Source organism: Pteropus medius, unplaced genomic scaffold (genome assembly GCF_902729225.1).
Source record: "Pteropus medius unplaced genomic scaffold, Ma_sr-lr_union100, whole genome shotgun sequence".
NCBI lineage: Eukaryota > Metazoa > Chordata > Mammalia > Chiroptera > Pteropodidae > Pteropus > Pteropus medius.
Window position 1 is genome coordinate 3559641 of NW_024356248.1, and position 22367 is coordinate 3582007.

Sequence of the window (22367 nt, forward strand, 5' to 3'; positions counted from 1 at the left end):
ATCTCAACGAATTAGGAAAAAATGGTGATTTTTTTCAAATAACAGAGGATGGTATTTTTCTCATTATTTAAAATTCCTGTGCTTAAGAAAGCACTCAGTAAATGATAGGCACCAAGCAAATGTTTGTCAACACAACAAGTGAACAAATAAATGAATGAGAGAATGAATCACTAAATGAATTATTTATTGAGCCTGTTCACTGAACACATTCTGAAGTTCACGGTTCTATATTATTAAAGCCTAGTCTCATGTGTTAATTTATACAGACTTTTCAGAGGCTCCTGATCAAAGATTTTAGACTTTTTTGAACAAGGAATCCACAGTAAAGGTATGATTTACATTGTCACTCAGCATGCAAACACAAACGCACACACACATATACACACACACACACACACCAGAAAAACTTTCAGAAAGCCCTACTTATTTTTTCATTTTCAATGCATTTTTGCTTTCTATTCTTTTCTATCTTAAATGAGCCCAAATATTTAAAAAACTTTGAAAAATATTTGTGCATATTAAATGCTGTAGGTGTTAGGAATTATTACTAATAATTGTGAGATAGTGTTATACAACAATTTGTGGTAAATTAATTCTCCAAGACTCAGATTACTCAAAACAAATTTATGGAGGGTTTATTTGTTGAAGATTTGGTAAATGTAAAAAATTTATTGATTCAACAAAAAGGAGTTTTATGAAATATTATTCTTTGTTATATTTCAATAGATACATTTCTCTTCTGATTTAAGTATGTTTTACTGAGCATATCCTAAGGGAAATTTTAAGAAAACTATTGACATTAACTATATTGAATAAATGTAGATTATTATGTATAAATATATTCTGATGAAAGTATCAATGAAATGCATGTGAATTCTGTTCCCTTTAGATTCTTCATCTAGAGTCTCAGAGCATTTATAATTGGAGATGTTTGATCTCTCATTGCAAATTTCTCTCTACAGAGCTACTTTTGTATGGAAATAGCAATGATTTCTTCACTAGTTCATTCATCCAACAAAAATTCATTGACTGTGTAATATGCGCCATGCACTGTGCTAGGCACATGAATACAAAGATAAATAAATCAAGGCTTTTTCAAGGTGCAATCTAGGATGCGATGGATATGTAACCATGTAAGTCAAATAAAGTTTCCCCAATAAGTGTAAAGAAGTTATTATCTCCATTTTGTCATTTTGGAAAAAAAAAAAAGGCCTTTAGAGAATTTTGAAATCATGTTCAAACTATTAAGTGAAAAAGCTGAAATTCAAATATTGTGTCTGGTCCTAAATGTCAAGCACTTTTCATTACCACAGACTGACTTACAGTTATGAAATTATTTAATCGTTTAGTCTCCTTAATTATTATCTATTATGTGCTCAGTTATATATTAGGTACATTGGGTCATACAGAAAAAACTTAAGGCAGCATAATACATTGTCAATGTTATGCATTGTTTCTATTAGTATTCGGGCTTGGATTCAGACTATTAGGGGTTTGAATCAGAATAAACTAGGACAATAGTACCTGGCATGAAGGGCAACACAGCTACCCATTACGTTGCTGATATTATTGTTAGGATTAAAAAGATGTGGTCTACAGGACACATTTACTGCCTAGTGGAAAAGAGAAACTTCAACATCCTTCAATACCTACTTCTTAGCTCCACCATTTCTCAGCTCCCCTATCTGCATCTTGCCTCAGGTTTCCTTTCCCAGATGTACTCAGTGACCGATTCTGGGGCTCAGTTCTTACCAGGCATGACCTAAATGATGGCTTGGCCTGGAGTGGTAGCACTAGAGGTGGTGATGAGTGAATGAATCTGGGATACATTTTAAAGATAGAGATAACAGGACATGCTCACGATTACAAAGAACACTTGAGATGGAATAATTCTGGCATTAGAGATCCTTTGTTGAAGACCTTATCAGGCTTGACCAAGTATTTAGCCTGGACTCTGAAAATCATGGAGGCTATTTGATAATGAGACTATACAGTTCGGTGAAATAATGGGTACGACCTTCGATAGATTCCTCTTGCAGAAACCATGCCATGAAAAATAGCATCTCAAATTTTGTTATCTGGTAGTACCCTAGAGTTCAGTCCCCATTTTCTGTAGTTAATATTTGTAAAAAATAGTATGTTTATTTAAACAAATTTGAATGGAAGCTCTGAGGTCACTAACCTACATAAGTTTCTTTAGTAATGTGGCTCCAATAATTTTGTTGGATTTATTTTGTTAATTTTTTAAAACAATCTTACATACAACTACAACTGCTATTAATAATAATAATAATATTTATTTAATAATAGCAAAATAAAAAATTACAGTAAAACTTACGATTTATTGCGTGCTAACCATGTATTAAGGACTATCCCGAGTGATTTAAATATACCAACTTATTAAATTCTCTTAACAGCATTGTGAGGTGCTATTATTATCATCTGTTTTAAACTGGGGCACAAAAATGTGTTGACTTGCCCAAGGTTGCCCACCTAGCAAGTGGAAATTCCAGAACGAAGGCATACGGGTCACCCCATATTCTTTACCTCCACAATATACTGCCTCTCTATAGACTTGCATTGTTTTCAAAGCACCTTTTTACATTACCGTAAGAATCTTGTGACACACTAAAAGTAGGAAATAAGTTGTCCACATTATTTTTTGGATAAAAAAATTAAAGCTCAGAAAGATGTATGCTGCTTTTCCAAGGGGATAAAATGAGGATGAGCATCTTCCTCCATTCTCTCCCCTCAAGAGGAGGACGCAAGGCATAGAGGCAGTACAGTACAGTGCTTGGGTCATCAGAGTTTTGAGATTTTTACACTTTTTTTGGCATATCTTTTAAGGGAGACAGTTATCTCTGAGGAATGAAAGAGAAACTATCCTTTCTAAGATGAATGACAATTGCTTGGATGATAATCTTATAATTCACAGTACTTCACATCCAGAAAACCAGTGATGCATCATATTTCTCAGGTAACTGCATAATAGGACGGCTGGGAGATTAATGAGCTATATCTATTCTTCTCAGACTACCTGGCACGTGGGAAATGTTCAGTTAATATGAGTGTTATCTGGCTCAAGAATTATAGAGTTATTTACAGAGAAAGCACAAACCTTCAACCCAAATGAAAACAAGCAATAGATATTTTTGAAGAGAAGGCCATTTGGAATACTGGAGTAGGGTCAGGAACTCACAAATATGTACAAACCCTTACAAATTGAAAATGAATGTCAGAAGGAGCCAGTCTCAGGATTACTGGGAACCCTGCATTGGTAATGGAATCATGGTGTGCTCACATCATTTGAGTGACATGGGTGTGCTATAAGTCATTCCCCATGCATAAAAGTAATTTATTCATTTTGCTTCCCTTGTATTGACAGATGAAACACAATTTCAAAATGGCCTCCATGGAGAATAGCACCGAAGTAAAGGAGTTTAGACTCTTGGGACTGAGTGACACCCCAGAGCTGCAAGTCCCCCTCTTCATAACATTCACTCTCATCTATCTCATCACTCTCGTGGGAAATCTTGGGATGATCACGTTAATTCTGCTGGACGCTCGTCTTCACACGCCCATGTATTTCTTCCTCAGTAACCTCTCCCTGGTGGACTGTGTTTACTCCTCGGCTGTTACTCCCAAAGTGATGGCTGGATTCCTCACAGGGGATAAAGTCATCTCCTATGGGGGCTGTGTTGCTCAGATGTTCTTCTTTGTGGCTTTTGCCAGTACAGACTGTTTCCTACTAGCTGTCATGGCTTATGATCGTCATGCAGCGGTGTGTAAACCCTTACATTACACCACCATTGTGACCACCAGCGTGTGTGCTCGAATGGCCATAGGATGCTACATCTGGAGTTTTGTCATATCTGCCATCCACACTGGATTTACCTTCTGCCTCTCTTTCTGCCATTCCAATGTAGTCCATCACTTTTTCTGTGATATCCTCCCAATCCTGGCTCTCTCCTGTTCTGATATCTACATAAATGAAATTGTGCTTTTTGCCTTAGCAACTTCCAATGTCCTGTTTGCCTTTGTAGTTATCTTGACCTCCTACCTGTTCATATTCATTGCCATCCTGAGGATGCGCTCAGCAGAGGGGCGGAAGAAAGCCTTCTCTACTTGTGCTTCTCACCTCACTGCCATAACCATGTTCTATGGAACTGTAATCTTCATGTACCTACAACCCAGTTCTAGTCATTCTATGGACAATGACCAAATGGCATCTGTATTCTACACAATAATAGTCCCCATGTTGAACCCTATTGTCTATAGTCTAAGAAACAGAGAGGTTAATAATGCTTTCAGAAAAACCACTAACAAAATGAAGGTGCTGCTCAGCACATAGCTTTAATTAGAGAAGTTACACAATCTGTATAGTTAATCAGTTGTCTATTTTATGCAACAAACTACCACAAGACTTAGTGGCTTAAAACAACAGCTTTTATTGCTCATGATTCTAAGGCTCCGCTGCTTTCACATGGGCTCACTCATGAGGTTGCATGTCTTCTGCCTGGTCAGCTGGGCTGAAAGGTTCAAAATGGCCTTACTCACATTTCTGCATGTGGATTCTGGCCACTCTCTACCGCCGCTTCACACGGTCTTTCATCTTCCAGAGGCTGGACCAGCTTTCTTACATAATATTTCCAGGCCAGCTCTCTCAGAGTATGATGCTTTCATTCCAAGAGTTTGTACTGAGAAAAAAGTGATAAGTTGAAGTTATCTTATATTTCCATTAGAGAAAAAATAACTGTAGCCTCACTGTTTTGGTAGAGTCGAACTGACACTAGAATCACAAGCGTTTAAAGTGAGCATTTCTCCCCTTTGCCTTGACTCTCATCACCAACCAGGTTCAGAATCGTGGAAGGAACTGTGCACTATAATTCAAGTAAGAAGGTCATGCCCTTGACAAAAAAAAAGTTGGTGTAATCAAATTTAGATCTGGAAGAAACATTAAAGATGATCTAAGTTGTTACCTTTATTCTATGAATAAGAAAAATGTGTCCTCAACTGACTACTCTCATGTCTGAGACTTCGTGAACTCTGCTGTTCATATCAAGTGCATCTTCCAACTTTCCATGAGCGTCCATTCATTATTTTTTTTGGTAACGATCCCCACACCAGGCTCTCATGTGCTGTAATATCCATTCCAGTGATATTGTACTCATATATGCATCGATGTTGAGGGACTTGCTCAGATTGTACAACTCTCAAGTGGAAACTTATGAGGAGAGCCCAGGTAGCCTGACTCCCACAATGCAACTCCACATTCATTGGTATGTTATTAAACTCAATTGAGGTGATAAAGCTATCTGTTTTCATTCATTATCAATCACTGTGGCCCTTGAAATGTATTCAACTGCTTTCCTTTTAGAGTCTCTTTCAAAAGGCTGTTGATTTTTTCTTCTTTAAACTCTTTACTATCTGTATATATTTAGTTATTTATTTTGTTTATTATCAATCTCTTTCCTCTTTAACATAAGCTTAAGGAAAATATGGATGTTCAACTATTTCCTATCCACAGATCCTAAAACAGGGCCTGAGCCATAGTAAATATTCAATAAACATTTGTTTAATTAATTTAATGCATGGAATCCAGGTTTCTTTGCTTGAGGACCAGGCACATCTCCAATACACCAAATCTAACAGAACTAATTCTCTCTCTCTCTCTCTCTCTCTCTCTGTCTCTCTCTGCTTCTAAACATGTTTCTCCTTTAGTTATTGCTGTATCTGTAAATGACAGTAACACTAACTCAGAGACGTGGAGTCATTCTTGAGCTCTCTTTTCCTTACTCTTTGTATCCTATTCAGCAGCATGTCATTTAGATTTTATTTGCATGAAGATAGTTAGATTTTATCTGCATGAAGACATTAGTGTCCTTTTCTTGCATTCTCAATGCTATATACCTAGTTTAAGTATCTCTCTCCCTCCTCTGTTAGTATCTATTGCAAATCCCTGATCATTTTCATAGTGCTAATAATATTTATAAATTATTCTGCATTTAGTTGTTTCCTTGTATCTCTATCCCATAAAGCTGTAAATTCTATGAGGATAAGATCTTGTCAGTATCGTTTTTCCATGGCTTTTCCGGGCTTGATTGGAGTTAGGACTCAATAAATGTATAGACTGATTGAATGCATCATTTAAAAATTAGATGTTTAATAAATTAATTTTGAAAGCAGACTATTCAGTCCTTATTATGTCAAATATCTATTTGTTGAAGGAAAAAATTTAAATGTTATTACTGTTTTCAGAATTCATACATTTGAAAAGTGACTGTTTTATGACTCTGATTGCTTGTACTATTTTCTTTACACCGTCTGCCTAAAGAACATTTGGTTGTTTTTCATTTTTTAAACCTCATTTCAACCACCTTTTTCTTCATGAGCCTTTTCTGATTGCTGGTCCAAGTAGAATTGGCCATTGACTCCTTTGTGTTCCTTACTGTACTCCATGAAGATATCTATCATTAGCATCCTTGACTCTGTTTCAGAGTCTTGGTTTGGTTTTTGTGATGCGTGTGTGTGTGTGTGTGTGTGTGTGTGTATAATATATATATATATATATATATATATATATCTTCCTTACAGGAAAAAATTTAAATACTATATATAGACCTCCCCTAGGAAGTGAAGTGTAATCCCTTCTACCTTGAGTGTAGACTGAACTTAGTGACTTGCTTCTAAAGTAAAGAATATGCAGAAGGGTTACAAGGTACATTCTATGGAAGAAACTGGCAAAAGATAAGTGATCATCTTGTTTAAGAGATCAAGGTAACATCTCCAGTGGCATGTCATGTTGTGCCAAACTGGTCATAGAGACAGAGACATGAGCATGACCCCAGTGTGGACATAGGCATTCAGAAAACCACCGACATAGGATTCTATAGTCTGACAACACACCCTCACACTTGTCATGATGGTGGTTGTTTTGTAGAAGTTCACATACTGCTGCACAGATGTCATAGGCCATTCAGGCCAAAGGGTAACTCTCCACTGTGGCAAAGATGGCAGCAGTGAATTTCTGAGCAGCATATATGTCATTTGATATAACTTTGTCTCCTATAAGGACCAGCCACTTCTTTGTGAGTGACCGTGGAGAAGTAGCCAAAATCCACCAGAAGGAAGTTACTGAGGAAAAAGTACAAATAAATTACCGAGGGAAATGATGATGAGCATAACAGAGACGGAGACCTGCAGTTCTGAGATGCTCTTCATCCTCTCTAGGATAAACTCCATCACCTCCACACTGTTCTCCGTGGAAATGCAAGGCCCTGTAACAATGAGAAACAGATGAGTAATGTAATGAAATGAAAAAGATATTGCCTTGCATTATCATTATGGCAATAATTATTTTCTTCAAATTATACAGATGTAAAGCATAGGTGACCTCATAGAATGACTTAGGAGATGTTCTCACTTATTCTATTTTTTGGAAGAGTTTGAGAAAAATTGGTATGTATTTTTATTTAAATGTTTTTAGAATGCATCAGTGAAGCCGTCTTTTCCTGTCGTTATTGAAAAGCTATGATTGATTCATTTTCTTATTTTGTTATATGACTGCTCAGACTTCCTATTTTCATATTTTGACTCAGTATTCATAATCTATGTATTTCTTAAAAATCGTGTATTTCATCTGGGTTATATATTATTGGTCGTATGGTTGTTAATAGTATTCTATTATAATATTTTTATTTCTGTAAGGCTTGTGTTAATGTCCCCACTTTCATTTCTCATTTTAGTAATTTGAGTCTTTTCTTTTTTCTTCATAGTCTATAAAGGTTTGTCATTTTTGTTGAACTTTTCAGAGAATAAGCTTTGGCTTCGTTGTTTTTTCTATTGTTCATTTCACTTCTCTCTAATTTTTATTATTTTCTTTCTTTTTCTAGTGTTGGGTTTAGCATGTACTCCTTTCTCTATTTCCTTAAGTTTGAAAGTTAAGTTACTGATTTGAGATCTTTCTTCATTTTTAAAATAAAGACTTGCAGCCTTAAATTTCTCTATGAGCACTGGTTTTGTTAACTCAAAATTTTGATATGTAGTATTTTCATTTGTCTTAAAGTATTTTCTATTCCACTTTTGATGTCTTCTTAAACCCATTACTTGTGTAAGAGTGTGTTCTTTAATTTCCACACATATGGTCATTTTCAAAATTTGACAAGTTTTGGGCCATGTTTCTTAAAATGTCTTTTCTGACCTTTTTCTCTTCTCTCATTCTGGCATTCCCTTTATGCATATCTTGGTATAATTAATAGTGTCCAACAGGTTTCTTAGGCACTTTTAAGTTATAATTTTTTAAAAATTTATGTTCCTCAGATTGGACTACATTTATTGACTTATCTTCAGATCGACTCATTACTTCTTCCTGCTCAAATCTATTGAAACACTCTAGTGAATTTTTAATTTCATTTGTACTTTTCAGCTCCAAATCTACCTGGTTCCATTTATAATTTCTATTTCTTATTTAATAGCTGCTATTTTATGAAAAAAAATCATTCTCTGGGTTCCTTTAATTCTTTATCAGTATTTCCTTAAGCTCTTTGAGCATAATTAAGACAGTTGATTTAAAATCTGTGACTATTAAGTCTAATGTGTTTCTCCTTCAGGGACAGTTTCTGTTAACTTCTTTTTCTTTTTGTGTGTCTGAATGGGACATACTTTCATGTTTTCTTTTTTCGTGTCTTTTAGTTTTTCATTGAAAACTGCATTTTTAAATGTTACAGTGCAATGATTCTGGGAATCCCATTCTTCCCCCTCCTAGGGTTTGGTTGTGTTGCTTGTTGTGGGTTGCACTTGTTCAACGGGTGAGTTTCTAAACTGCTTTGTAAATCACGTATGCTTCGATATGTGAGATCCCAGAAGTGTCTGTTCCTTTGACTTTATGTCAGTTACTGGTTGGTCAGCTATTTCCCTAAACTCTATAGTTAAGTCACCATTTTCATGATTCAGTGTTTGTGTAGTCATGTAAACCTTTGACTATTTTCCAGAGTTCTGACAAAATGGATTCTGAAACTTTCTGCTTGCTTTTTTGTGTTATGAGGAACTCTCTTCTCTGCCATTTTTCCTGCTTCTCTCTTATAAAGACATTGGCTATTGCTTTGAGGTCTCAGTGAATAATCTGGGCTGATCTTCCATATCCATACTGTTAATTAATCACAACTGTAAGGTCTTTGCCACATAAGGTTACTGTATTAGTCGGTCTGGGCTGTCATAACAAAACACCGCAGACTGATTGACTTAACAACAGAAATTTCTTTTCTCACAGTTCTGGAGTCTAGAAATTCCAAGACCCCTGTGCTGGACAACTCAGTTCCTGGTGAAGACTCTTTCTGACTTGCAGATTGTCACCTTTTCACTGTGTCCCTACATGATGGAGAGAAACAGCTCTAATATCTCTTCCTCTTCTTCTGGGGCACCAGCTCTATTGGATTAGGGCCCCATTCTATGACTTCATGTAACCTAATTCTCTCCATTTCGTTCCTATCTCCAAAACAATGATATTAATGGGTTAAGGCTTCAACTTGTGAATTTGAGGGCAGGGGACACAATTCAGCTCATAGCCATCATTATTTAAAGGTTAAAGATATTATGAACTGATAGCTTCAAGCCATTATTTAGCCTCTCATAGATTTGTTTCTCACTACGCCACTGCATGTCCACCACACAGCTTGTCCTGGGAAGGAGAGCATCCTCTCTCTCTATGTGGTCACTGAAAGACACCAGGTAATGAAAGCTTCGCCATCCATAGCTGCACCTTCTGGAACGTGAAGCCTCCCCTGGTCTCCGTGGCAGAAGAGACAATCAGAGTGTTGTGCCTGTGTTTCAACCCACCCAGAAATGGCAGGTAATCAATTTTTCCCAAAGTCCATTGTTTAGAACTAATAAGACTCTGCTGAGCTGCAATGGGGCAGTCACATGTGGGGGAAGCAGATGGAATGTTTGAGCACCAATATATTTGTGAAAAATGCCATATCAATTTTTGATCAATCAACATGTAATCTTATGGAACATATGATGTGTGCTAAAAATTGCACTCTGTTTTGTGTATATGTTATATGATCATTTTCTTATCAATCCTATGAAAATTACATGATAGTATAGTCTCCCTCCTTACGAGTTGAAGTTTTGAGGAGTTGAATAACTTGAAGTTGGAGCTAAGCCATCTGAGTGCATGGAATGCATTTGTAACCACAAAACTTTCTGCATTTAGTGAGGTGTGATGTCTCCTTGGGAGTGTGCGTTCAAACGCAAGTGTACAGATAAAAGTGTGGATCTTGTTCCTTTGTTGGAGAAAAACACTCCTAGGCCAGAACTGTGTCGGTAAGGCAAATGCGGAGGTTAAAAAAAAAATTTCTGAGATTTTTTTTGAGACATCTTTGCAAAAGAGCAAGAAAGGAAACGAGATTTAAAATATTTTTTAAACATTAAAATACCAACTGCTGGGAAAGTTATGAAGCAACTGGTATGCGTTACTGGTGGGGACAACATAATAGAATTCAGAAAACGGTTTGGCAATTTCTTTTTCAATGAAGCTCATATTTACCTTCTGACCAAGCAATCCTTCTCACAGGTATTTACCCAAATGAAATCAAAGCCTATGTTCACAGAAAACCCTTTAGGTATATTTTAGACCAGCTTTATTCAAAATCACCAAACGCTAGAACCACCCTAATGTCCCTTAATTGAGGAATGGATAAGAAATCCGTAATGTCAATAAAATGGAATAATAGTTAAAAAAAAAAAGAAAGAAAGAAAGAAAGAAAAAAACAAAGATTCCATTACTGGTTAAGGTAACGACATTGATGGATCTTAAACGCATTATACTGAGTGTAAGAAGCAAGACTCCTGGACTAAATGCACTAGAATCCCAGTCCAGGAAGTTCCTGTAAAGGCAGTTATGCACATAAAATAGTTAAGTGGTTTCCAGGCGCAGCAGGTGGGAGAAAGAGTGAACCACAAAGAACCTCAGGGTTTGTTTATGTGATGGTCGTCTTCTGGATCTCGATTGTAGCTGTAGTTACATAACCACGCACATTTGACCTAATTCTTGGAACTACGCACACATATGTGTGGATGTTACTGTTTGTAAATTATGCATTAAAAAATGAAAAGAGAGAAATAACAAGTAATACCAAAATATGTATGTACATTCAATATGTGCAGCTGGGTCCTCTTAGACAATTTAATAGCTTCTTCCCTAAGAAGGAGGGATGAGGAGCTGTGAGTGCTCTCATGGGGTGCATTCCCTGAGAGCTCCGTGTCTCTATAATTCACTCCTGGTTCCCTTGCCTTGGCCTCTGAAATACTAACAACACTCCACATGACATCATTTTAGAGGGACCAGACTGCATGCTGAGTCCTTTGATCATCACATATTCATCTGAATGTTAATTCAGATGAGTTAACATTGAACCATGGCCAAGAAAATCACCCCAAGATAAAAATTATATTGAGTGATTTTAAAATGGTCACCCTTTACCAAGTTGTTTTATAGACCTCCCTTTATTTGCTATTTACAAACACAATCCCGTAAATTATGTAGGAGAAGTAATTTCATATTATTTTAAAGAAAAACAAAAGGAAAAGGTAAGGGGTTTCTCTAAGGATACAGCAAGAATTCATGGTGGATTCTCTAAGGATACAGCAAGAATTCATGGTGGATTCATAAACTTGGAGCCTAGGTTAGTGGGTCCTTGTTAGCGTTTTTTCCTCTATCTTTTCCTGTCTTAGGGAACTTGAAACCTTTTGATAACTACCTAAAATATAGTTTTATTTACCCATTATTTTATGACTGAATTTCTGATTTCGCACTCACTATTCAGGACTGACTGCCCCTTCTCTTCAAGGAGCAAGGTAAGCTACTATATTCCATATACACTATTAGTGAAAAGCATAATTCATGCCAAAACAACAGGGAAGGGACACATACTATGAGTTATTCAAGCAGAAAAACATGTTTTGAACATATTTTTTCTAAAATAGTGAGTTGGGGCTGGAGTATAAATGTCTAAATTTCCATTTGTAGGGAGTTTAGTGATACTTATGAAATATCCTGCTGCTTCCCTGAAGAAGATGAATAAAAAATGAAATCAATGATGCTCTGATGGAGTAGGCGGTAATTTCATCTTGTTCACCATCAGTTGATCTTCTACTGGAGGTTTACAAAAAAGCATAGGTGTAAAGTGACCATTCTTTAAAGTACAAAAGGAACTAAATAAATTAGCAAGATCAAACTGTAGTTTAATCTTTTCTCCATACTCTTATCCTTGTCATAACTGTCATCTTTAAATACGCTGACGGAGAGGTGGCTAAAAGCACACCGAATTTGATTAGGTTGAAACTGGGTTTGAATCTTGCATCTTGAATCTTCTTCATACTAGTGATATAGTTGTAGAATATCACATGACTTCTAAAATCCTTAAATTTTAATGGTAAAATAAAATAATAATATTACTCATTGTGCACACACACGTATGTGTAAAGCTCGTAACATTAGACCAAGATAATTCTGAAGTACAAATTATTAATGAAATAATGCACATGGCATTTATAAATTTCAATTTCACTACAATTTCTTTTTCGTGAGTCACTTTTTCTCTTGATTTTTCACTGCTACAGGACATCTCATAATTCCCAAATAACACTGATGGAGAACAGGACAGAAGTGACACAGTTCATCCTCCTAGGACTGACCAGTGTCCCAGGACTACGGATCCCCCTCTTCATCATGTTCACTCTCATTTACCTCATCAATGTGGTCGGGAACCTGGGGATGATCGTGTTGATTCTGCTGGACTCTCGTCTCCATACTCCCATGTACTTTTTTCTCAGTAACCTATCTCTGGTGGACTTTGGTTACTCCTCAGCTGTCACTCCCAAAGTCATGGCTGGGTTACTTATAGGTGACAAAGTCATCTCCTACAATGCATGTGCTGCTCAGATGTTCTTTTTTGTAGCCTTTGCCACTGTGGAAAATTACCTTCTGGCATCAATGGCCTATGACCGCTACGCAGCAGTGTGCAAACCTCTGCATTACACCACCACCATGACTATAGATGTGTGTGCACGTCTGGCCATAGGCTCCTATGTCTGTGGTTTCCTGAATGCCATCTTCCATGTCGGGGACATATTCAGCCTTTTCTTTTGTAAGTCCAACGTGATCAATCATTTTTTCTGTGATGTTCCAGCAGTCATGGCTCTCTCTTGCTCAAATAAGCACATTAGCGAGGTGGTTCTTGTTTTTATGTCGAGTTTTAATGTCTTTTTTGCCCTTCTGATCATATTGATTTCCTATCTCTTAATATGTGTAAGCATCTTGAAGATGCACTCAGCGAAGGGGCACCAGAAGGCTCTGTCTACCTGTGCTTCCCACCTCACTGTGGTCTCCATCTTCTATGGAACAGTCATCTTCATGTATTTGCAGCCCAGCTCCAGCCATTCCATGGACACAGACAAAGTAGCCGCTGTGTTCTATTCTATGGTCATCCCTACGCTGAACCCCCTGGTCTACAGCCTGAGGAACAAAGAGGTCAAGAGTGCATTCAAGAAGGTGATTGAGAAGGCAACTTTTTCTCTAGGATTGAGATTTTAATCTTTCATTATGCACAATAACCTTGTTTAATTCCTCTCAAACTTTCCACATGCAGTAAATTACTTTTTACTGTAAATGCAGACCCACACTGCATTTAAATTCCTGAGATGACATCCTTGTCTTTTCAAAAGTCTTTGTCTAGTAACAAGAAAACATATGCAGAAGTATAATACCTGAATGAGGATGGCTAAGGGGAAGCATTAAAAACTTGGGGACCTGCTTGTCAAATGTTATTAATGACATTAACATGTCGAACAGGAGCACAAACAAGCCCATGAACAAGGGCATGTGGACGTGCCCCACGTAGGCTCACACTTATCACAGTGGGAAATTCATCAGAGGTAAATGAAGTGTTGCTAATTTTTAATAAAAATAATTTGAGTAGCTGAGATATCAAATATAAAGTTGAATCTAACCATAACTATTTCTTTTTATTTTGAATAACTGTTCTAAGATTCTGAATAGGAGAAAAAGGTCATGTATTTTTGAATGAAACTATGTACCTTTTGGCACATTTTATTGAGAAACATAAATATCACATCTTAAAAGAGTTAATATTTCTGTCTTGACTGAGTCGTTTTGTAGAATCAACATGTTCCCATTACAATTTTCAAAAAGATAAAATAATTACTCTAATTTCATAGCTTACCTTTGAGTTTTCTCTTAGTATTGTACATACTATGGATTTAGATCAATGTATAATAAATTAAATCCATCATTATAATGTCATACAGAATATTTTCACTGCCCTAAAAATCCTCTGTGCTCTGCCTCGTCATCTCTCTCTTCCAAAACCCCTGGCAACTACTGATCCTTTTGCTGTCTCCATAGTTTTTCCTTTACCAGAATGTCATATTGTTGGAATCATACAATATGTAGCCTTTTCATATTGGTTTCTTTCATGTAATAATATGTATTTAAAGTTCCTCCATGTCTTTTCATGTCTTGATAGCTCATTTCTTTTTAGTGCTGAATAATTGTATGCAGTTTATTTACCTATTAATCTAATGAAAAAAATCTTGGTTGCTTCCAGTTTGGGCAATTATGAATAAATGTAATGAATAAATGTATGAATGTTATTGAAACATTCATGTGCAGATTTTTGTATGGACATAAATTTTTAACTCATTTGGGTAAAAACCAAGGAAGATGATTGCTGGATTTTATGGTAAGAGTATGGATAGTTTTTCAAGAAACCTCCAAATTGTCTTCGAAAGTGGCTGTTCCATTTTGCATTTCCACCAGCAGTGAATGAGAATTCCTGTTCCACATCCTCGCCAGCACTTGGTGTTGTCAGTGTTCTGGATTTTGGACATTTTAATAGGTGTGTAGTGGTATCTTATTGTTGTTTTAATTTGCATTTCCCTGATGACATATACTATGAATCATCTTTTTTTTTTTTTATGGTGACATTGGTTAATGAAATCCAGTAAGTTTTCAGTGTACAATTCAACAGTAAGGCATATATATATATTGCGTGCATTGTGTTCACCGTCCATGATTAGATTTCTTTCTGTCACCACATATTTGACCCCTTTTACTCCGTCTACCTCCCCCTTTCCCCCTCCCCCTCTGCCCTCTGGTAACCACTAGTCTATTGTCCATGTCCATGAATCTCTGATTGTTTGTTCTGATTGTTTGTTGCTGACACTATACATTAGGTTTTACAAGTTATACTTCTAATGTATGGATTTTGTTTGTTTGTTTTTCTATTCATTTCTCTTGCATTTGTGTTACTTACACTTAGTAAGTGTAGGGGTTTCTGTTACTTTATTCACAAAACTACAAGTTGGCTTTTCTCAAGTATGGTTAACACAGAAGAATAAGAGTAACACAAAATTCAGTTGACTGTGCTTTGCACAAAATCTTTATGCTTTCTAAATCTAATGACATTAATTATTGACTAAATATTGTCTTTGCTTATCCAGTCTTAAAAATCACTTAAAAGTATTTTTATGTCAGATTCTCTCGTTAGGTTTTGATGGCATTGACACCGTAGACTGTGAATTATTCATCCTTTTAGTCCCAGGGCCAGACTCAGAGCCTGGTAAAGCTCCCCCATTACTCACTGCAGTGGGAGCCACACCTTAGAATGGATATAGCCTCCTATGGAGCCTACCGGCTGGAAATAATAAAGGACCAGGACAGGCACGCAAAGATGGCAACCGACTTAAATTAAACAACTTGAATCTAACCCCGATGGCTCTTATTATATCAGAAATGGGCTAGAGGAAACCAGAATAAAAAGAAAATTACAGATCTGCTCAATCGATGTTTATATAACTGAGAAGATTCTGGCACCATGTGAGTTTAATAGTTTTAATAGGCAAGACAATTTGTTTTCTTTAAAATAAAAAATTAAAAAAAAAACCAAACTTTTTTTCTTCCTAAAATGTCATTCACTGTAAAATGTTAAAGCAACACCGGGTGTAATATAAATCGCTCTATCCTATGAAACAAAACAACTGTTTGGTTACATATTGCTGTATAACCAATCACCTCAAAGTGTAGGGACTTAACATAATAACCATCATTTTACTGTTATCTCTGACAGTCCTAGGAGTTGACTGGACTCAGCTGGGCAGTTTTTGCTTGAGGTCTCATGTGCTTGCAGTCAGAGCTGGGACTGGGATAAGCTGAAGCTTCACCTACTCATATGTCAGAAGACTGTTCAGGGAACACAAAAATTTGTAGGCTAGAACAGCTGGGGCTCCTTGGGCTTCTCTCTTAAACTCCATGTGTTCTGTCCATACGGCCTCTCCAGCATGACGGCGTCAGAGTAGTGGGACCTTTTACATGATAACTCAGGGCCCCAGAGGTGTATGTTCTGAGAGAGAGAGCACCAAGTGGAAGCTGCATTGACTTTTTTTAGTGAGTTCTTAGAAATCACACACCACCTCTTCTGGGATACTCTATGTGTCAGAGGAGTCCCCAAAGCCCTCCAGGTTTAAGAGGAGGGACACAGATTATGTCTTATAATGGGGAAAAGGCCAAGTCCTTCAACAGCATGTGGAATGAAAATATTGTTGTGACCGTTTTCTGGAAAATACAATCTGCCATGACCACTGTTAATTTTCGTTGACTCTCCTCCTCAGTCTCTTTCTGCATATTGTTTTGCATAAATCCGTTTTCATGATATCTGCTGATATAAAAACTTCTGTTCACATTAGCCTAATTGTTATGTTACAGGAAAAGAAACTGAGGTTAATAACATGGCTTGTCACAGACTGAGTTAGCTGCAGAGTTAATTGGGCCAGACTCTGAGTCTCTTGGTTACAAATCTAGGACTCTCTACTACTGCACATAGCATAATAAAAGCAGAGCTCTGTGATGTTTCATGTTGAAGTTGTGGGTGGAATAGAGTAGATTTTGAGGTACTTAAGGAAGGCAGGACAATTAAGAGGCTAGTTGGTAACCCACATAAAAGCAGGTGGCTTTCCATTTGTAATGAAAACTCAAATGAAACGTAAAAGCTTAAGAGATGTTATAGAGAAAGGCAAGTGGCTGATTGTATATTTCCTCTTAAAGAAGTTGGATTTTTATAACTTAAGAGAAAAATAGAAGTAAACCTAGACTGGGAGCAAATAAACCCAGACTGGGGGCAAATAAACATAGATTAGAGTTGGAGGCCAAGGGACAGTTATTAAAAAAAGGACGCCCCCCACCCCTCTTTTTTTTGGTGTCTATGACATACTAGGCGGTATGGTAATTGTCCAACATACCTGTAAATTTAGCCACAAATGGCTTTGGGATGATGAGGTTATTTTTCCCATTTTACAGATGAAGAAGATAAGTTTAAATGTTTAAATAGTTTTCCTTAGATACACAGATGGATCGCAACTTGCTGAAAAGCCAAGATTTAGAATCAGGTCTTTTGCAGTAGAGTGTTCTATACGACAGAGCAATTGCTAGAGAAATTGGATTGAATAATTAGTACTGATTTGCTCCAGAGACAGAAATATTTAAAAAGAGAATTTGGACAGGGAAAAAGAACACACTTTTCTGGGTAACTACAGAATATTTTTTAGGCAAATATCTGAAAAACATCTCCATCAACCAGTAGGCATCTAGATTCACAAAATCCTAGAGCTGGAGTGAAACTCAGAGCTCATGTGATTCAATGATTCTTAGCACTTCGGGGCCACTGAGGGGTGTTTTCAGAATACAAGTGCCTGATTCCTTCCTTAGAGTCTGGGTTAGTAGATTCAGGGTGGGGTTTGGAAGGAAAGCAGTCACAGCTAGTTTGCAGCTTTCTCTCAGCCTCAGGGCAATCTGAGGTTTGACTCTCAAACAAATCTCTCTTGCATCTAATCTAAGAATTGAGTAGGTGTAGACCAGATCCAAGATACATGACAGTTCTGCTGAAATGGCTTTGACATGACGAGAGCACTTGTATCTGTTGGTTAAAATTGATTATGGAGAAATCTGTAATTGATGAGTAACCTGTATTTGCTGAGATGCAGCTGCACCAGAAAATGAGTGCTAGTTACTGACCTCTGAGGCGGCTATGTGATAGGCAAGTCTTAATGCTTCATGAACTCCAGGGCTGAAGTTTCCTTGAACTGAGCTGGTCCACACCCGCTCAACACTCATGACCATGCACAGCCTGAGTGTGGAATGACTGAGATATTTAGAAGGCATTCCTGGGAATCATGAGACATCTACTACACTGTCACTGTGTGTATTGGATGGCTGTCCCATATCCTCTCTGAAAGCTTTCTTAAAGCTCGATTCTTGGTATATCTTGTGAGTTTAATTGCCAAGCTGAACCCAAGACCACTGCAGGTCTAGCAAAGGAATCCTTGCAGGTCTAAGCATGTAAATTTTGAAAACTTTGCTCCGGGTGATTCTGATGTGCACTCACAGTTGGAAACAACTGGGACCAATGGCCTCATTTCACAGATGAGAAAATAGGCTCAATAAAGTGGGCTGACACGCCCAAAGTCTCACAGACACTTGGGGACAAGTGAGGCAGGACAAGAACTGATGTTTTCTACATATGCACTCTCTGGTTTTCCATTAAAACACATTTCCCAAAATGTGTTTTGCACAACACCAGACCCATGAACTAGACTGTGATGAATCATGTCCTGTCTGATCAAATAAGTTTAATTTTGAGAAATGCTGCGTACCATGTTAACTTCCTGGAGGTTTTTTCTATACTAAAGGCTCTTAGAATTTGTCTAGTTAAGACATTTTACTTTATTTAACTCAGAGTTCCCCTAAATTATTCGAATGTAGGATCTCTCATCTTTACAACTATTGAACATCTCACTGAATAGTACCTTGACAGAATATTGAGAAAAGTTGACCTAGAGAAATCTAGATTGAATAAAGGAATTAGAATAATTATTTTCAAAGCTGCCAAATATAGACTGTAAGCACTACATGCACTAATTATAGCCCAATTTTAAACAATCCTCATCAAAGTTTTCAGTAACATAGATAATACTCAAGACATGTTTTATGGTTGTGACTTATGGGAATTAGGGGGCTTGTTTCCAAGATCAGAGCTACATGAAAAAGCCCCAGCCCCTCAGAGATTGAAATAGGAGGCAGATATCGGAAAGCTTTATTAAAAGCTGAACCATCACAACTATGCCACAAACTCTGGACAGAATCGTCCATCTGGTTATGGGGATAAAAGGAATTCTGATGCCTAGGGCATCAAAGGGAAGAAGCTCTTCCTGTTGATAAGCTTTCTCAGGGCACCTTTCATGTCTTTATTCCTCAGGCTATAGATGAAGGGGTTCATCATGGGTGTCACCACAGTGAATAGTACTGCACCAATCTTATTTTTGTCATCAGGGTGAGTGGACGAGGGGAAGAAATAAACCCCCATAATGGTTCCATAGAAGAGCAATACAACTGTCAAGTGAGAGGCACAGGTGGAGAAGGCTTTCCACTTTCCCTCCGTGGATGAGATTCTCAGCACAGCCCTGACAATGCAGATGTAGGAGAAGAGGATGAGGGCAAAGGGGAAGGTGATGACTGATAAACCCACGATAAACAGCACAAGCTCATTGATCATTGTGTCTGAGCAAGACAGTTTGAGCAGAAGGGCCAAGTCACAGAAGAAGTGTGAAAGAGTGTTGCTGTCACAGAAGCACAATCGAAGGAGCAGAAGAGTGTGTGTCAGGGCAACAATATTACTGAGGACCCACGGAACAACTGTGAGCAAAATGCAGGGCCTGGGTCGCATGATGGTCATATAGTTCAGAGGGTGGCAGATAGCCACAAAACGGTCATAGGCCATGACTCCTAAGAGGAAATTGTCAATGACGACAAACACGATAGAAAAGTACATCTGTGTGAGGCAGCTCTCATAGGAGATGGATTGACTCTTGGTCTGAATATTCACCAGCATTTGGGGGACTGAGGTGGAAATGGAGGAAATATCAGCAAAAGATAGATTAGCAAGGAAGAGATACATTGGGGTGTGAAGGTAAGAATCCAAGCCAATGGCTAGAATGATGAGGCCGTTCCCAACCACCGTGACCAGGTACATACCCAGGAAAAGCACAAAGAGGAGCCTCTGATGCTCAGCCTGGTTGGAGAGCCCCAGGAGGAGGAATTCAGAGATGGTGGTTTGGTTTCCTTGATGCATGTTTCTGTTGATCTGAAGAAAAACACAGGGTCTTCATATCCCACAAGGAACCCCAATGTGGGGTTCAGCTACAGCCATTGAAGAGAAAGAGGTTCTCCCTCTGGGCTGGAGGGGAATGAAGCGGGAGAAAAGGTTACTGAGTAAGGAACTGTGTCAGCAGTTGCAGAGCTTCAGGAAATGTCTTAGAAAGAAGAGACAAGACGTAATAGATACTTTGCAATGAATATGTTTTAAACTCTAATATAATTCTTATGTGATTCTACAGTTAGCTCCAAATGCCCCAAATTCAGGACACTATATAAGGTGTACTCCATATTCTAAAGATGCTAAATATCCCTGAAAGAAATACTTAAAAATGAACAATCCAATCATAAGAACTTTCTTATTTTTCATCCTCATCCTTTAAATCTAAGAAGACAGAAATTTGAGAAATCATTAAAGTGAAGAGTTTGGGGAAGTAGAAACAACTGGGAGAAAATTCACTAAGCCCCGGGATGATTGGGGTTTGGTCAGAATCCGGAACTGGGTGTTTTTGAGTGACAATCTCCAATCTCGCCTTTCTATCCTACCTCTTCCATCAACCAGCGGTCCTGCACAAATTATGCTGAGTCTCTGAGGCACCTGCCTCACTGGTTAAGAGCAGCACTAAAACCTAAAAAGGCTTACCTCTGAAAAATGGTAAGATCTCAGGAAGCTGCTGGAATTTAGACCCAATAACTTAACTTGTTGACAGAGTCGCAGCAGGGAGACTGAGAGCTGCTCTTATGTGCTTTCTAGCACATTTTCCCCTAGAACCAGAGTCACCGTGTTGGGTTCCCATGGGGCATTAGCTCCTGCTAAATCCTTTGGGATTATATCCCTGAGATGTTTTCCCCAAGACCAACAGTCGTTTTCAAATCCCAGTCTCAATGAGGTAAATGAGGAATAGGCAGGCAGCCCTGTTTTTCTGTTTGTTCATGTTCAGGTGCCTCTTCCTACTTGTGACTTCCTCTTTGTGACATAATTGGTTACTGCTCTCCGTAGCAAGTGAATTGTGTGCAGTGTGTCTTATGCTCCCAGTGAGATGGTAAGCATTTTGAGAGTCCCTTCTCTGTTTCCCCTCTAGTGCCTAGTAGAGGAGGAGCACTTACTTAGTAGATACTTTGAGAATTGAGTTCAGTTCTTGTACTAGGGATTATGACTCCAAAGAGATGCTATTTCTAATGGAAGGGGATAGTCCATGGCTTCTGAACTGCTTGAAAGGATGTCCATGTAGGAAGGGATTCTGGAGACTTAGTGATTCAGCATTCAGGGCTCTTAAATGCAAACCAAAGAAATAAACTCTGGCTTTGTAATATTGCAAAGAAACATCTTGAATTGACATTGAGTGCTTCTTAGATATACTGTTCAAAAGGCTGGAAAAACAGACCCTGAAATGGACAGGAGCAAGGGAGTGTATAGCCAGAGACACAGCTCAAATCAGTTTCTTCCTTCTAATGCTTGGATACGCCTCATAACATAGTGCAGCAAAAGTAACAGCTAAGCGTGTCACAGTCCTCATGTCTGTAGCTGGCCCCGAGGCTCTATCGGATATTTTTTTATCTCTTCCCTCTATCATTCCTTAGATTCCCTCACCCTTGGCTCATACTTTGACTGATCTGGATTGTTTTCTGTCGGACCCAGAAATTTTTCCTTCAGGGATACAAGTTCTCAGTTGTCCTGACCATTTGGTTTGTGGTTGTTGATAACTGCTCATTGCAATCTTTCCTCCAGAGTTCAGATTTACCCTGGTTCAGGGTTGTAGGAACAGGAAGCCCATTTTCTGTGCGTGAAACTGTGGAGCTAGAACTTGAATGTTAGTCCTATCTAAACAGAAGGACTTGGAAAAATCTCCTGAGCTTCTGACTGCATTTTATTTGGTTGAAGTTTTTGATGAAATATTACTCAGGCCTTACTCTATATCTTGTTCTGGCCTAAGTATTATGAAAAAGTCACGAGGGCTAACACTCAGGTTCTATCAGTCGATCTGCAGATATAACATGTGCACAAGAAGCAAGAGTTTGTACTTGTCAAAGGCAGGTGGAGACAAGCAAAATGGTCACTGTAAGACATCAAGCATAATAGGGGAAATGCTGCAAGAATTCTAAAGATGGAGAACTACCTGTGGCCTGGGGTAGGAAGTAAATA

The 22367-nt window shown here is 37.9% G+C and overlaps 3 protein-coding genes across 3 annotated transcripts; 2 read left to right on the forward strand and 1 right to left on the reverse strand.

The window, feature by feature from the left end:
* Nucleotides 1-2948: 2948 nt before the first annotated feature.
* LOC120600683 (olfactory receptor 5B12) lies at nt 2949-4351 on the forward strand. The gene is made up of 2 exons (XM_039860165.1): nt 2949-2977; nt 3386-4351. The coding sequence occupies exons 1-2, from the start codon at nt 2960-2962 to the stop codon at nt 4349-4351; spliced, it is 984 nt and encodes a 327-aa protein (XP_039716099.1). The 5' UTR covers nt 2949-2959.
* Nucleotides 4352-12646: 8295 nt separating this feature from the next.
* LOC120600629 (olfactory receptor 5B2) lies at nt 12647-13594 on the forward strand. Its single transcript, XM_039860047.1, has one exon. The coding sequence runs from the start codon at nt 12650-12652 to the stop codon at nt 13592-13594; it is 945 nt and encodes a 314-aa protein (XP_039715981.1). The 5' UTR covers nt 12647-12649.
* Nucleotides 13595-19253: 5659 nt separating this feature from the next.
* Nucleotides 19254-20249, reverse strand: LOC120600742 (olfactory receptor 1S1). The gene has a single exon (XM_039860255.1). It carries the CDS (start codon nt 20199-20201, stop codon nt 19254-19256), a length of 948 nt encoding a protein of 315 aa, XP_039716189.1. The 5' UTR covers nt 20202-20249.
* Nucleotides 20250-22367: the final 2118 nt, after the last annotated feature.